This window comes from Molossus molossus, unplaced genomic scaffold, assembly GCF_014108415.1.
Source record: "Molossus molossus isolate mMolMol1 unplaced genomic scaffold, mMolMol1.p scaffold_m16_p_26, whole genome shotgun sequence".
In the NCBI taxonomy this organism is placed as follows: Eukaryota; Metazoa; Chordata; class Mammalia; order Chiroptera; family Molossidae; genus Molossus; species Molossus molossus.
In genome coordinates, this window is record NW_023425362.1 from 1,565,006 (window position 1) to 1,580,808 (window position 15,803).

At 62.9% G+C, this 15,803-nt stretch overlaps 1 protein-coding gene across 2 annotated transcripts in view; it reads right to left on the minus strand.

The window, feature by feature from the left end:
- The window catches only part of TAFA5 (TAFA chemokine like family member 5), a 143,827-nt gene that overhangs the window by 78,596 nt on the left and 49,428 nt on the right, over nt 1–15,803 (minus strand). The window contains exon 1 of one of the 2 annotated variants that reach the window (XM_036278233.1): nt 5,735–6,000. The exons of the other annotated variant lie outside the window; for it this stretch is intronic. Coding sequence (XP_036134126.1) covers nt 5,735–5,825 — 91 coding nt within the window. The 5' untranslated portion in view covers nt 5,826–6,000. Of the gene's footprint in view, nt 1–5,734; nt 6,001–15,803 lie in introns of those variants that run through there. 2 annotated transcript variants of the gene reach the window in all.

Genomic DNA, 15,803 nt, shown 5'->3' on the forward strand with positions numbered 1-15,803 from the left:
GGGCACCCGGAGGGGCAGGGGTGGGGGACCCTAATGCCGTGGCTAGGGCACCCGGAGGGGCAGGGGTGGGGGGACCCTGATGCCGTGGCTAGGGCACCCGGAGGGGCAGGGGTGGGGGGACCCAGACACCACGGCTAGGGCACCCGGAGGCAGCCGCATCTGAAGAGATGAGTTAATATCCTCTTCAGCTAAGTGAGTCTGGGCCGAGTGTCTGCCCCTTGCGCCCTGAGCCCACCGCACCATCCCGAGCACTGCCCGGTGCTCCTGACACACCTGGGGATCGTCTGCCCACATGTGTCGGCTCCTCGAGCACCTGGGTTTACAGCCACCAGGTGTCAGGCACAGGGCTGGAGGCCCATCTGTCAAGTACCCCTCCTGACCATCGGGAGCCTCCATTATCCTCTCCGTCCTGCTGAGGAGGAGACTGAGGTTCCGAGTGGCCCAGTGACTTGCCTGCTATCGCTGGAATGTGACTTCCTGTTCCCAAAGGCTGTCTGCACGAGCACGTGTGATCCACGGGCCAGGCACGAGGTCTGCAGGCAGGTATCCGGAGGTGGGGGAGGGGTGGGTGTGCAAGGAGCCTGTGCAAGGTCCTGCCTCCGATCCACACAGCAAAAAAGAACGAGACACGAGCCGTGTCACTGACCTGGCACATCGCCGGGCCTCGTTTGCTTCCTCTGGGAAGACGCGCCTTCCCCGGGCCGCCGCGTGGCTGCTCTGGGTGTGCAGAACCTCTGAGACGCCCGGCCTGCAGGGGCCCGGCGCAGGGGGCTGACCGTAGCAGCCTCAACCTGCCCACCTCCAGGCCACAAGGCTGCAGGCACACCAGGTGTGTGTACATGTGTGTGAGTACCTGTGTGTGTGTACACATGTGTGTACATGTGTGTTTGTCAGCACCGTGTTAGTATGTGTGCACATGTATGTGTGTGTTTCTGAGTGCCTTGTGTGTGAACTTGTATGTATGTGTGTGCATGTATGTGTAGGGTGTGTGCATATGTGTACATGTGTGCATATTTGTGATTACCATGTGTGGGCTTGGATGTGTGTGTACAAGTGTGTTTGTAAGTGCATTGTGTGTGAGCTCGTATGCACGTGTGTGAAAGTAGGGAAACAGCTGTGCCACATACACATGCCCCCCAAGGCCAGCCGAGGGACAGATGGCTTCTGGAACTAAAGGAGGAATTCCCAAGAGGGAGGGCTGGTCACCGCTGCAGCCAGAGGGTGACTGTGGGGCACGAAAGTCCCCATAAGAGGAGCCCAAGTCTACCCACAGAGACCGCTTGTGAGCACACTTACACGTGTGACAATACGTGTTACACGTGTTCATGCTATAACACACTTCCTACAGAGTGTACATCTGCATGCACGTACCACCCGTACACGTGGACATGAAGGGGGCTCACACCCCTCTCCAGCAAACTGTCACCCAGGCCCTCTGCTCCCAACCAAGCGGCGTACGTTCTTCAAATCTAGTCCACGATGTACTTTGTGGATTTATGCCCAATGCCCTGTGTGTAACTATGGAACACGTGTTTAATCAACAGGACCACGTGTGTACACGCACACACACACGCGTGTGTGCACAGGCACGCGCGTCAGCAGTGTGGCACTGCAGAGACACCGTGTCTTCACCTTCTCCAGGCAGGGCTGGCACTCGGCCAGGAGGGGACGAGCTGGCGCCACTGTGCCCTCCACTCCTGGTGCCCACACAGCACCAAGCGTGCACACAGGCGGGACCCCAACACAGGCCCTGGACACACAGACGGAGGCCACGCAAGGCTGTGCTGAGCCTTGTCACGTCTGGGACCAGTTCTCCGTGTTCTAAGTTTCTCAGCCGCCAGACCCTCAGCGATGAGCCCCTGTTACGGTCACTGTGTGTTTAGATCCTCTGTCGCGCAGGAAACAGAGTCGATGACGATGCAGGAGGCCCCTTCTCCACGGCCGTTCACATACTCCTGACTCTCAGCCAGTGCGCGGGGGCCAGGGCACCCTGGCCAGGCCCCAGGCCCGGAGCCCCGCAGCCCATAGCGAGCCTGGGTGCAGCCAGGCGGGAAGCTTCCAGAGCACTCGGGCCCCCACCTCTGGGCCCTCTGCCCTCTGAGATCAGACTATGAAGGTGCAGCGGGTGCAGCCTGGGGCCCGAGAACCACCCAGAAGAGCCACCCCGCTGTCCAAGCTTCGTGTGGGTCTCCTGTGCCCTCACCACAAAGGGTGGGCGCCCCCAGGCCCTGCCCCGCTGACCCCTCCAGGACCAAGACACGGGGACAGGACCACAGGCTGTGATTCTCTGCATTTGACAAATGCTTCCAACGGGCTCACACCTGCAACCGAGCTGTGTCAGCCCCAAGTTCCCAGGCCGTCTCTCTAAACACACGGAGGGAGGCAACAGCCATATTGACACTGTGCCACTGCTAACCGCGTGGGGACTGCAGCCCCACGGTCAGCGCACAGCGCACGGCGATTCGCAGGGGGCCACGCGGGGGCTGACGGCTGCCACGTGCCCCTCACCAGTCAGGGCTCCCCGAAGGACGCTCCACTTCCAGGAACACTAGCTAAGCAAGCAAACGAAAGTTGAGTCCTGTCTGCTCCCTCAGCCATCAGCCCTGAGCCGCAGGGCCACTCAGAGAGCAGGTCTGGGGGCCGGTCCTGCCAGGGTGGCCAGACGCGCACGCTCATGCCCGACGTGTCCCCGCGGACCCTGCACAGGCAGCGGCCAGCCTGTTCGCAGCTGGTGCTCTCCTGTGCCACCCGAGGGCTACAGACAGGCTGGAACCCCAAGCCCACACTTGCAGGAAAAGGCCGGGAGCGGCCCTCCCATCTGGCCTTGCAGCCTGGTCTGCTCCCCTGTCCCAAAGCCCCACACCCTGGCTGCCAGGGGCACCCCGCCCCCTGCTCTGGCTGCGCCTTCATTCTCCCTGGTGCCGTAGGCTCTGACGAAAGCCGCCAACCTGCCCAGTGCGGTGCCCGCGGAGTGACGGACAGACTGGGAGAGAAAAACAGCATCGAGTCGCTGGTGAGGGCGGTGGAAATAATTCCAGCTGTTCCCTTAACTCCGCACTCTGAGGCCGAGCACAGCGAAGGAGACGAGAGAATGGCTCCCTCTGCCCTCTCCTCACACGTGTGCTCTGCTCTCCACTCCGGCGGTCTGCCATCAGGCCCCGGGACGCCGCCCCCACTCCGGGGTCCTCGCACACGGCGTCTGCTTCACCGCGCAGGACGGGGCTCCGGCGTGCCGGGGACAGTCGGGGTGTCCCGAGGGGCGCGAGGGAAGGTGCACGCCCCGCCCGCGGCCCCACACCCCAGCGTGGCGGGGCCCGTCATGGCAGGCGGGCCTCTGGTCACAAAGACGGCACCAGCCAAGGCCGCAATTAGGGACCACAATGCGCCGCCTCCTAGTTCAGCACCCTATTCATCCTCCTGAACACCGGGCGACAGGCTGGCCGGAGGGGGATGGATTAGCCAGCGGCTGATCTGTATCTCCACACAAAGGGCGGAGTGTGTACAAACGGCTCCCTGTGTCCCCCATTCTTTACCCCTGAACAGACCAGATTCCCGGGAACGGCGATTTAAACAGCTCCTTCCCACTCACCACAGACAACAAGTCACAATTGTCCGCTGCCCGCCTCACTGCCCCTCCCTCCCGCTGGCCAGCAGCCCTGGAAGAGAGTGGCCTGGAGCCTGCAGCCTGCAGCCCAAGGCCGCTGGGAAGCAGGGGCGGCCCCCACCCTCCCTGAGGCCGGCCCGGGGCTCCTGCCCCCCAGGGGCCGAAAGCGTCCTTGCTGAGAAGACAGGGTGCCGCTGCAGTCCTGGCCCGGCAGGGAGGTGGCCGAGGGCCTCCATCCCCGCAGAGCAAATGTAGACATTCAGGGCGGATATGGGCGTCCGAGGACCCTCGAGGGCTGTGGGGGCAGGTGCTGGGCCTCCCCTGGGTGGGGCCGGAGACACTGTGCCTTTGAGCACACCTGCTGTCGGCCCCGCCTTTGGTGCCTACCCCGTGCTCCGGCCCGCGCGTGTCCGCTTCAGGAAGATGTGGATTCTTCGAAGGGCTCTCCCCTCCCCATCCGCACAAAGGCTCCTGTCCACGAGCACGGCTGTTCTCTCACACACTGACCTGCCCACACCTGCCGTCCTCGCCTCCAGAGACAGACATCCTTCCTGTTGACCAAGCTCCCCATCCTAAGACGCGGGGCTGGGGGACGGCAGTGCCCCCGAAGACACCAGGGCCGGCCCGTCCCCACGGGCGAGCGCCAAGGCAGCATGCCGCCGCCGGCCATCGGAGCTGTGCTCCTGGACCGAATCACAGCTCTGAAACCAGGGACGAGTCCCCCCACGGCCGCAGAGCCCCACACGCCCGCACACTGACCTTAGAATCACGGAACTTTACGTGCATCCCCTTTCCAAGGTAAACCCCCGAAAGAGAAAGGTCAGGGAGAAGGGTGAGACACTGCCCCAAAGGAGCCCCAGCCGCAAAGGGATCCCTGGCCACTGGGTGGGTCGAGGCTCCCTGGGCACCGGGGAAGACAGCCCTCCGGGGACTTGCCAGCCCCAGACCTCCGACCCACAGAACCACTGTCCTGGAGCAGGTCAGTAAACCAGCGCGGGGGGTGGCTGGGAACTGGGTCCAACTTCAGGAAGGCTGGTCAGTCCCGGTACAGAGCAGGCAGGCAGGCCTGTGGCAAAGCCGGGAAGCACCTCTCCCTTCAAGGCCTGGACTCGATCCAGGGAGGGAGACGCTCCGAGCTCACAGATCACAGAGCAGGTGAGAAGGCTTGGGCCTCCCACACCTGCCCGCTCCCCGGGAAGCCAGCAGTTCATTAATTAGGAGGGAAGCAGCTGCCCGCTGCCAACCCTTCCGTTGTGGGCACCCAGAGCTAATGAGGGTCTGCCCACATTGCCAGTCACACCAGCTCCCTTCTGTGGCCTGGCAGGGAGGGGGGCACAGCACCAGGCAGCGCTGGTGGCAGGGTGCCTCAGGGCAAGGGCACGCCAGCCGTGGGCAGAGCGAGCCTGGGCTGCCGGCCTGCCTGAGCCCTGTGTGCACCAGGAGAGCCCCACTCCGGGGACCACGAAGTTTCCAGAAGTGCCCAGGGAACTGGAGTGACCACCAACCACACCAGCCCCTGCCACCCTTGCCCTGGGCCCTGGGTACAGGGCTTCCCGGTCCCAGAGACACCTCCAGCTGCCAGGGTCTGACCATCAACATGTGTGCCTCAAGCAAGTCTCAAAAGCAGGATCTGAGCCCTGGGCTCTGGCAGGCGCCGGGAGGCCGGGAGAACTGAGCGCGGGGCCCTGGCGCTCAGACGAAGTCCCTGCTCGCCGAACCCACGGGTCTCCAACCGGGTCCCGAAGGCAGCGCGGGAGCGGGGTGCAGGCGCTCAGGCCTCGCCCTGGGCTCCCGCCGGCCCTCAGCCCTGCGCCCAGCCTGTCACCGTGGAGTGCTGGTGCCATCTACCGAGGCCCGCGGAGAACGCGGCTGACGACCGGCCGTGCGGGGCAGGGGACGGGCGCAGGAGCCTGGCGTGGGCCCGGGCTCCCGGAGGTGCAAGCACCACCGAGACCGCCGCCGCCGGCCGAGCCCTTGGGGCGCCGCGAACGCCGGTGTGCGCGGGTCCGCCACCGGCCACACTCCCGCCCCGCAGTGGCGCTCGGCGAGCCCGGGCCACGCGCGGCGGCAGGGGCGGCGGAACATGCTGGAAGCCCGGCCGAACGCAGGGACGGCGCCGGGGACCATTACCTTCCTTCAGGAACTGCGCGTGGATCACCAGGACGAGGAAGCAGCAGAGCGCGGCCCCAGCGAGTGCCCACAGCGCCTTCAGGAGCTGCATCGCGGAGAGCCCTCTCGGCCGACGCCCCCGAAGTCGCGCAGCTCAGGTCCAGGCGCCGCATCAGCGCCCCTCCAGGAGCAGCCTCCGCGGCCGCCCGCTTGCGCCCTCCATCCGCCGCTGGCGTCGCGTTCCGCCGCGACTAGAGGCGCCCCTCCAGGCGGCGATCCGCGTCTTTTTGGGCAAGGGGGAGGGGAGCCGGGGGGGTGCGGGGAGGGGGCGGGCAGGGGCAGGGAGGTTAGCAAAAAGTCTCGGGCCGCGGCGGCCGCCGCTCCGGCCACTCGGCCACCATCGCGGGCTGCGGGGCGCCGGGGGCCCGGGCGCGGGGGGGTGGCCGCCGCGGCCCCATGAATCAGCCCCGCCGCCGCGCTCGGTACCGCGCCGCCGGCAGGGCCCGGACGGCGAGCCACGGACTGCGCAACGGTCCGGGCACTGGGGGGGTTCCTGCGCGGCCCCGGCCTTCCGCCTCCTGCCGCCCGCCTCCCGCCGCTGCTTGGCGGCGCCTTTCTCTCCTCCTCCGCCTCCTCCTCCTCCTCCTCCTCCGCCGCCGCCGCCGCCGCCGCCCGCGCTCGCTTCGGCCCGGGGCTCAAGGGGCCGCCGCGCCGCCACCACCTCCGCGGAGGGCCGGGCTCGGGGCCGGGGCTGCGCGCAGGGCGCGGGGATGCAGCACCATCGCCGCCGCCGGGGCCCGCGCGGCCCGGCCGAGCTTGCGGCGACCGAACTTGCGCGGCTCGGAGCTGGCGGGCCGGTGCCCCCCCGGGACGGTGCCGGCCTCCGCGCTCCCCGGAGCCCGCGCCTCCGCCGCTGCCGCCGGACGAGGCCCGGGCCGGCGCTCCTGCCGGCCCTGCCGGCGCCGGAGTCGGTGTCGGTGGTGGCTGCGGTGGCGGGGCGGTTGCGCCGACAGGTGGGGCCGGCGACGCTGTGCGACTGGCCGCCCGCGGGACGCGATGCTCCGACCCGGGGACGCGCGCTCGCCGCTCTCCCGGCTCTTCCGCTTCTGGGGAGGCGTCGGGAGGGCGCAGGGACCAGGCCCGAGCGGCGATCGGACTCCGGCCCGCCGCCGTCTGCGCTCCGCCCGGCTGCCGATGCGCACTGGGCCGCGGAGGGGACCCGGGGGATCCCCGCCGCCCTGCAGCGCCCCCGCCTGGCGCGCCGGCGGGTCAGGCGGGGCCAGTCCAGCCGAAAACCGCGGGTCGGGCTCCACCTAGGTGCGCAGGGGCCTCACTGCAGAGCGGCCGCGCGGGTGGGGGAGTAGAGCGAGGGAGGCCTCCAGTGCGCCCAGCCCCCTCGCACCCCATGGTCCCCGGAGAGTCGGGGCATCACGCCCAGGCATCGCCACTGCCCAGGGCTGCCCCGCGGAGGCTCCTCCGACTGGGAGCACACACACCACATCCGGCCCCAGCGTGCGCCGTCCTCCAGCCAGGGCACCAGCGCACATCCGGCACAGTGAGTGCCAGGAGCCGGCTCCCGCGAAACAGCCTGTGCCCCTGCCTGGGCCTCAGTTTCTAAGAGGGGCCAGCCTCCGTTTCTGACCCTTGTCCTCCCGGTCCCCGCCCCCGAGCAGGCTGTGTCCAGGTCCCAGGGCCTGGGAGCAGTGTCATCGGCCTGAAGCCATTGTCAGGGCTGAATTTCAGATTCAATGTCGAATGCCCAGCAGAGTTTCAGACGGGGCTCAGGGAAGGCCTCCACCTGAACCTGGCCCCCACCTGCGTGGGAAGGGTGGGTCAAGGTGTCCTGCCCAGTGCTTGTGAAAGTGGGCAAACGGGTGAGCACAGACCTCACACTGAAGCTGCTCCCTTCCCGCAGTTATGGGCCAGACCTGGAAGGGCTCCTAGAGGTCAGACAGGTCAAAACCCTCAGTGTACATTTGGGGAAACTGAGGCCTGCATAAGCATGGGTGCTCCTCCAGACTCCAGCAATAAAGGGCTTCCCTTAGCGCCAGCCTGCTCTGTCCCTGGTCAGGAGGGAGGCCACCTGAGAGCCCCTCCAGGGGCATCTTCTAAGATGGGAATGCGGGGTGCAGGCCCTCCCCTGGAGAGGCAGCCTCAGGAATGCGGGGTACAGGCCCTCCCCTGGAGAGGCAGCCTCAGGAATGCAGGGTGCAGACCCGCCGCTGCAGAAGCGGCCTCAGGAATGTGGGGTGCAGGCTCTCCCCTGGAGAAGTGGCCCCAGGAATGTGGGGTGCAGGCTCTCCCCTGCAGAAGCAGCCCCAGGAATGCGGGTACAGGCCATCCCCAGGAAGTAGCTTCAGGAATGCGGGGTGCAGGCCCTCCCCTGGAGAAGCAGCCCCAACCTCAGGCAGGCCAAACAAGTCAGGATCTGGCTTGGGAGGGGCTAAGATCTCACCGCTGGGCCACCCCCTCCCAGAACCCCTTTTCCTGTGAGCTCCTCTGCCTTCAGCCCTAGCATTTTCCAGGAAAGCTCTGGCTGTGGTGACCCTGGGAGCCACCCTGCCTGGCGCAGAGCCTGACCTCCACCAAGGTCGCGGCCTTTGCCCCTCACCTGCCGCCCCGCTCAGCACTCGGGTCTGCGGGGCCACGAGGATGCCGGTGACACACGCACACCCAGGACCCCAAAGGAGCCCAATCAAGGAACAAAGCCTCCCTCTGACATCGCTGTGTCCCCAATCAAGTGCATATTATTTGAAATTTTGAAAATTGAAAAGTAGTCTCAATCACCACTGGAACTTTCAAAATGTAACCATTTGGGGGGAGCGGGTATGAAGAGAATTGAAGGAGAGAAATTTCCAAAGCATGGTCTGCATTTTTCTCCCCAAGTGGGGCTGGAGGAGCCTGTGCTGCATGTGGGGGCAGAGACCCCTCTGGGCACGGGGCACCAGCACTGCTACCAGCGAGTGTGCATGGCGTCGCTGTGCCCTTAGAAGAGCCGGGGCCGGGGGTGGGAGCCAGTGGCTGTGCCCGAGGGCCAGCTAGCCGCACACCCCGTGGGGTGGCGTGTGTGGGGGTCTCTCTCGGGCATCACCACGAGCAGGGAGGCCTGAACGTCACAGTTCAGGTGCAGGGGTGGCCATGTCACCCACAGAAGTGCCAGCAGTCTCCGCACCCCATCACAGCTCTCGTGAGTATCTCGGGACGTCAGTCCTGAACCCCTCACTTCAGTGACCACTGTCCCCCGGCAAGACATTGGATGTAGCGCTTTGATAAAGAAGTAAACGTATTGCTTTATCAAAAAAGATTTCTCAACGTTAGATCAACCTGCCTTTCCATCCAATGGGTTTTCTCAGTAATCACACACATTTGCTGTCGGTCTGGGAAGGGTTCCGTGGGCAGCACTGCACAGAACAGGCTGGGAGCCCTCGGGAAGGCGAGTGAGGCAGAGACAGCGGGAGAGCTGAGGCCTATGGTGATGTGCCGCTCGCAGGGCCCGAGAGCCAGAGACAGGACCTTCCCTGGGGGACGTGCCTGGCATGCCAGCTGGCCTGCTCACTGGGCCACCACCTCCAGGGAGTGCCATCTGTCCCACACCCCGCCTGTCTCCTGCAGACAGCTCCCCGGGTCAGGCTACAGAAGGGACCCCCCTGACCAGTTACTGTCTCACCTCGACCTGTAACCCTACAGAGAAGACCTGGCCGGGACGCGAGGTGTTTGCAGAAAGGCCGCGGTGGGAAAGGGAAACAGGCCCAGGACCTATGCACACAACGTGTGTCCCTGAGGAGGAAAACGTCAGAAACGATTCAGGGAAAAGCACAATGATAATAATAACGATAATAATAATAATAATAATTCTAAATGGCATCGTTTTCAAAGAAATTTGAGAGAATGGAGAACCAGTGGGAAAAAAATCAGCTACTCAGATAAAAGAGAAAATGAGAAAGGAAAAAAAAAAAAAAGAAGAACTCATGGAAATTAATGTAACTAACCAATTTTAAGCTACGGAGGATGGACTGAAGGGTAACACAGGGTGTGGGAGATAGTCACGGACGTTTTCCCGAGTGGAGAGCAGGCGATGAGAAGGAAACAGTCAAATAAAAGAACACACTTCTGACCACTGCAGGGCCCACCGTGTTCTGAACAGATCTAACGGCCAGACCTAGACCCCGGGGTAGAGAACAGGCCTGCAGAATACAGGAATACCAACCACACGTCCGTTGTGTTCTCTGAACTCAGAAATAATTGGACTCCGGACATTCCGTGAGCAAGGCTGGCTCCTAGAAGACTCAGGGGCCGGGTCTTCAAGTTCTAATGGAAAAAGACGTGGCATCCAGAATTTTATACCTAGCTGTACTATCAGTAATACTATCAAGAAAGGTTATCCTCAGGGCACTCAAAGTTCAGTGCACCCTAGAATGACACTCCAGCAGAGGAAGGAATGACAAATCCGGGCATGGGGATATGGGGTAAAGGAATACTTAGCATCTCTGACTCTTTTTTTATCCTTTACATTTTTTTTCTTTATTGATTTTAGAGAGAGAGGAGGGAGAGGGCGAGAGAGACAGAAACATTAATGAGAGAGAACACAGATTGGCCGCCTCCTGCACGCCCCCCGCTGGGGATCAGGCCCACAACCTGGGCATGTGCCCTGATCGGGAATCGAACCAGCGACCTCTTGGTGCAGGGTCGATGCTCAACCACTGAGCCACACCGGCTGGGCGCATCTCTGACTTTTTAGCAGCGCAACGAGCTGTAAGAAGACACACCCAAGCCCATTAGGTCCTCTCACTTGAAGACTCCCCTTCAACTGGCAAAAGCTTCCCAATCAACTCACATCTCTTTCTGGCCGTGGACCCGATGTCCCTGGTAAACACCACCTTCTGCAGCCGCAGCAGAAACGCTACACATTGCGTCTCTAGTTTTAAAATGAAATGTGTAGACAAAGGTCAGAAAAAATATTTACAGTGGGAAAAAATATAACTCCTTCAACCTCAGTTATTTTTTCGAGGCATGGAAAACGGAGAGGCGGGGCGTCAGGGCAGAGAGAGGGCTTGCCGCCCGCCCAGGGCGCCGAGGGCCGGCACTGACCAGCGGCGGTGAGTCAGGAGTGGGACTCAGTGAGCCCCTGAAGTCGTCACGCCGGGTCAACACAAACCCAGGGACATTCTGGCACTAAGGACTAGGATGGGGGAGTGCACTGGGGAGAGGTTGGGGTGTGGGGGAGGCAGAATCTTGCTTTTCACCCCGAGGCTTCACCTGTCATGTGAGTTTTTAACGTGAGAGTCGTATCCGTTCTGCGGTTGGAGAAAGCCTAGGATCGTGGGAATTGTGTCAAGTGAGGCTGAGCTCGATGTGTGGGCAGGAGAAGGCTGGGGGCAGGCAGACCTGTGGCCTGGCCTGGGCCTAGTGCCAGGGTCCCGGGGTTGTGACTCGGTGCATCGAACCGCAACTGTTTCTGTGAAGGATCCAATTCCCGGTGGGAAAGACACAGGCCTCTGCAGGGGGTGTCCGGGGGGCTTTCAGCAGCACTGAACGCAACACGTGTGGGGGCGTGTCAGGGCACATGTAAACACCTGGCAGACGACATGCAGGACACCCTGACGGAGGGAGACACATGACGTACACGGCAGGACGGAGCAGGAGCTGTGGTAACGCCTTGTGGGCGACAGGACGACGGCTGCCGGAACGGAAGGCGTGAGCTCCCGGGTGTGCGTGTGTGCACGTGTGCGTGCCTGTGTGCGCGTGTGCGTGCGTGTGTGCGCGTGCTCGCGCAGGTGCCTGAGTGTGCTGGCTCTGTGCTTCTGTACATGGAGCGGGTTGTCTGTGTGAGTACACCACCTCTGGGAATACACTCCTGAGATGCTTCGAAGGAGAGGCGCGTTCCCTCGGGCTGTGGAAGTGCCTCGCGCCTCAAGTGTCTCAGACCGTTTGTCAGTCCCAGGCCGGGAGATCCCCCTGGGGACCCTGCTGATGAGCACACACACGCGGAGATGCACAGACACGCACGGAGATAGATACAGAGACACGCACGGAGATAGACACAGAGACACACACGGAGATAGATACAGAGACACGCACGGAGACACACAGACATGCATGGAGATAGATACAGAGACACGCACGAAGATACACAGACACGCATGGGACACACGGAGACGCAGACACAAACGGAGATACACAGACACACACGGAGATACACAGACACGCACAGAGATAGATACAGAGACACGCACAGAGATAGATACAGAGACACACACGGAGATAGATACAGAGACACGCACGAAGATACACAGACACGCACGGGACACACGGAGACACAGACACAAACAGAGATACACAGACACACACAGAGACACACAGCCACGCACGGAGATACGCAGACACGCACGGAGATAGATATACAGACACGCACGGAGATACAGACACACACAGGACACACGGAGACACACAGACATGCACGTAAACACACAGATACACGGAGACAGATACACAGACACACATGGAGATACACAGACACGCACGGAGACACGCATGGAGATAGATACACACACACGGGACACATGGAGATACACAGACACCCACGGATGCACAGAGACACAGACACACACGGAGACGTACACATGGCACAGCCTCCTCCAGCCTGGGGATCGTTGGGGTGTCTGCCCTCGGAGCCCATGGACACCCTCAAGAGTGGAAGAAGGGGGCACAGTAGACTTGGCACCACATTCCCCCCCCGGGGTTTTATTTAAGCAAAAATCGTGACAAGACCCGCAGCCCCTCGCCCAGCTAGGGTTGTGGCAATGCCCTCCCCGTGGCTGTCCACGGGCAGGTGTGGGGCAGGTGTGCTAATGGTCTCCCCAGGACGGGCTCTCACCCCGCACGGGTCCGGGATGCACAGGCTGTTCAAGTCACATCAAAGCCCCGCTGTTCCCCAAGCCCACCACCCTGCCAGACTCAGCCAGGATGCCCGTGCTAAGCCGTCACCCCAAGACCCACTCCGCAGGGCCCCCGTGCCCACCTGCAGCTGCGGCTGGGCCTCAGAGCAGGGCCCTGCACTCCGAGACCTGGCCCTGCAGTGCGCGCAGGAGGGGCTCGGAGAATGACGTGCGGGTCCCACGTCCGCCCCGCTGGCCGCTGGAGCAACTCCGCACAGCACTGACCTCCTGCCCCGACCCTGCTGCCTGGCCCTCCCTTTTCAAACGCTTCCTTCCCCCCACACCAGCTCGCACCCAAGGCGGTGCTGTCCTGTGATGGGCCTGGGAGGGGCCCCTGGGCCGGGGCAGGACTCCTGGGGCCCTGGCCTCAGAGCCAGCCCTGGGGTGAGGGTCGGCCCAGAGGCGGAACAGACACACAGGGAACGAAGTGGGACCCACCCAGCTCACGGCCCTCCCCTCAAACAGACGCCGAGATTTCCTTTTTGTTTAAAAACAGATATTTTCTGTTGAAGTATCTTTGAGGAAATGTAATCAAGTTACAGATGTCCCAGCCCTACATCGGGAAGCCACGCCCCTCAGAGTGTGTCCCAGAGCAGAGTGGGCGCCTGGGAACAGGGCCTCACAGACTCCAAGCCGCTTCTTTGTAGCAAAATCCCGGACACAACCTCTCCTGCAGGGACCGCCACTGGGGCAGGTTCACGGGACGGGATACTATGTAGCAGAGGAAGAGACATGAACGAGACCCGCTGGGTCAGCAAGCGCCAGTCCCAAAGCCCCGTGAGCACGAAGCTGGATGGCGGGCCAGGCCCTGGGGCGTTCGCCAGGTGGTGGTCACGGCCGAGGCCCTGCCATGGGCGCTCAGCCACTGGTCCTCACAGCCACCTCCGGAGGCTCCTCACCTGCTGCCGAGGAAACTAAGGCTCAGGAAGGCTGGACATCTGCCTACAGGGCACAGGGAGGGCTGGCCTGGGGCGGGGTCTGCCTGGGCAGCCCTTGCTACCTCCCTGAAGAGGTTATAACGTCCTCTGAGTCCCCTCCATCGCTCCACCTATCCATCATCCATCTGTACATCCATCCATCACCCATCCGACCATCGTACATCTATTCATACCTATATCCATCCATCCACATACCCATCCACCTACCCATCCATTCATCCATCCACCTATCCATCCTTCCATCCATCTATCCTTCCATCCATCCAACCATCCGTCCGTCCGTCCGTTTGTCCGTCCATCCATCCATCCTTCCATCCATCCAGCCATCTATCCACCTACCCATCCATTCATCCATCCACCTATCCATCCTTCCATCCATCTATCCTTCCATCCATCCAACCATCCGTCCGTCCGTCCGTTTGTCCGTCCATCCATCCATCCTTCCATCCATCCAGCCATCCAACCATCCGTCCGTCCGTCCGTTTGTCCGTCCATCCATCCATCCTTCCATCCATCCAGCCATCTATCCACCTACCCATCCATTCATCCATCCACCTATCCATCCTTCCATCCATCCAACCATCCGTCCGTCCGTCCGTTTGTCCGTCCATCCATCCATCCTTCCATCCTTCCATCCATCCAACCATCCGTCCGTCCGTCCGTTTGTCCGTCCATCCATCCGTCCTTCCATCCACCCATCCTTCCAACCAACCAACCTTCCTTCCTTCCTTCCTTCCTTCCTTCCTTCCTTCCTTCCCTCCCTCCTTCCTTCCTTCCTTCCTTCCTTCCTTCCTTCCATCCATCCTTCTAACCATCCATCCATCCATCCATCCATCCTTCCAACCGTCCATCCGTCCATCTGTCCGTCCGTCCGTCCATCCGTCCGTCCATCCGTCCATCTGTCCTTCCACCCATCCTTCCAACCATCCACCCATCTACCCAGGAATCCAGAGCTGTGACTGGGCCCATCGCAGGCTTCCAGAGAGCTGGGCACGGGGCTGAGAGGGCCCAGGACAGAGGTATCACAGGGACAGAGACCTTTCAGGTTGGCCCAGGAACAACCCGGCTTCCCTGCAGACACCAAAGGCGTCCATCTGGGGAGAAACGCGAGATTGCACAGCACAGTAAGTGAGGCTGAACTAAGCAGAGCCGGATGTGGTGACAGTCCGGTGGCCCCTGCCTTCTAAGTATCCCTTTAAATTCACCAGAACGCAGTATCACGTGCTTCCAAAGCAAGAGGCTTCCCCACCGGCTGTTGTGATAGGAACTCGGAGCCGGATCTGGGGACATCTGTGTTCCTGCTCCTCCACCCACACCCAGGAGAGCCACCGGCGGGCCCTCCCGCCGGCACCGAGGTGCCGCACCTGCACTGCCCCCCGCACTTGGCCATGACACGGGTCCTCGCGTGTCCTCGGGACCCACCGGTGCCCTTCCAGGAGCTCGGTCCAGCCTCCCCCCGGCCCTGATCGTGGCCAGTGTCCCCCGGGAAGCCCCAGCCCCAGGAGGGTCTGGTTCCTGCTTCTCCCCACCTGGCCACCGTGGGCTCCAGCCTCCGCCACCCACCTGCCGGCCCGAGGGGTCGCGTGGTTGAGGGCAGAGCGGACTGCCTCTGTCACCTCTGGGGCCCTGGGTGACGCTCACAGCTCCCTCAGCCTTGGCTTCCCCACTTCATCTGCTTCACTCGGCCGCTGGGAGGACCCACCGAGGCCGTGAAGGGGAGGGGCACCCGCCCGGCCACTGTCCTGATGCAGTAACAGTTCCTGTGGGCACGAGCCAACACCGCACCTTCCCTCTCTGTGACACAGCGTCCCTGGTCCCTGACCCCACTTCCTGCTCGGGACCAACCCGAGTCCAAGGCACCCCCACCAGTCACCCCCGTTTCCCAGGCCCGTTTCCCCGGCCCCCGCCTCATCCTCCTCACAGTCTCCCTGCTCCCCCGTGGGTGACCGGCGACCCATGCCTCCATCTCGAGGCCTGCCTGGGGACGCGGGTGCAGTGGGGCACGGGGCGGGGGAGGGGAGTGAGGTGGCCCTGGCAGCCTTCACCCGGGGCAGGACCTGGTCCGGGTGCCGCCCGGCTTCTCTCCCCAGAGGCTGGTGCCGAGAAGGGGCAGGGACGGGGGCCCCGCAGCCTCCAGGCAGTGACTGGGCCAGGCGTGGGGTCCCCGCCCCTCACTGCAGCGCCTCGGACCCTCCGTGTCGCAGGCCACCCCACTTT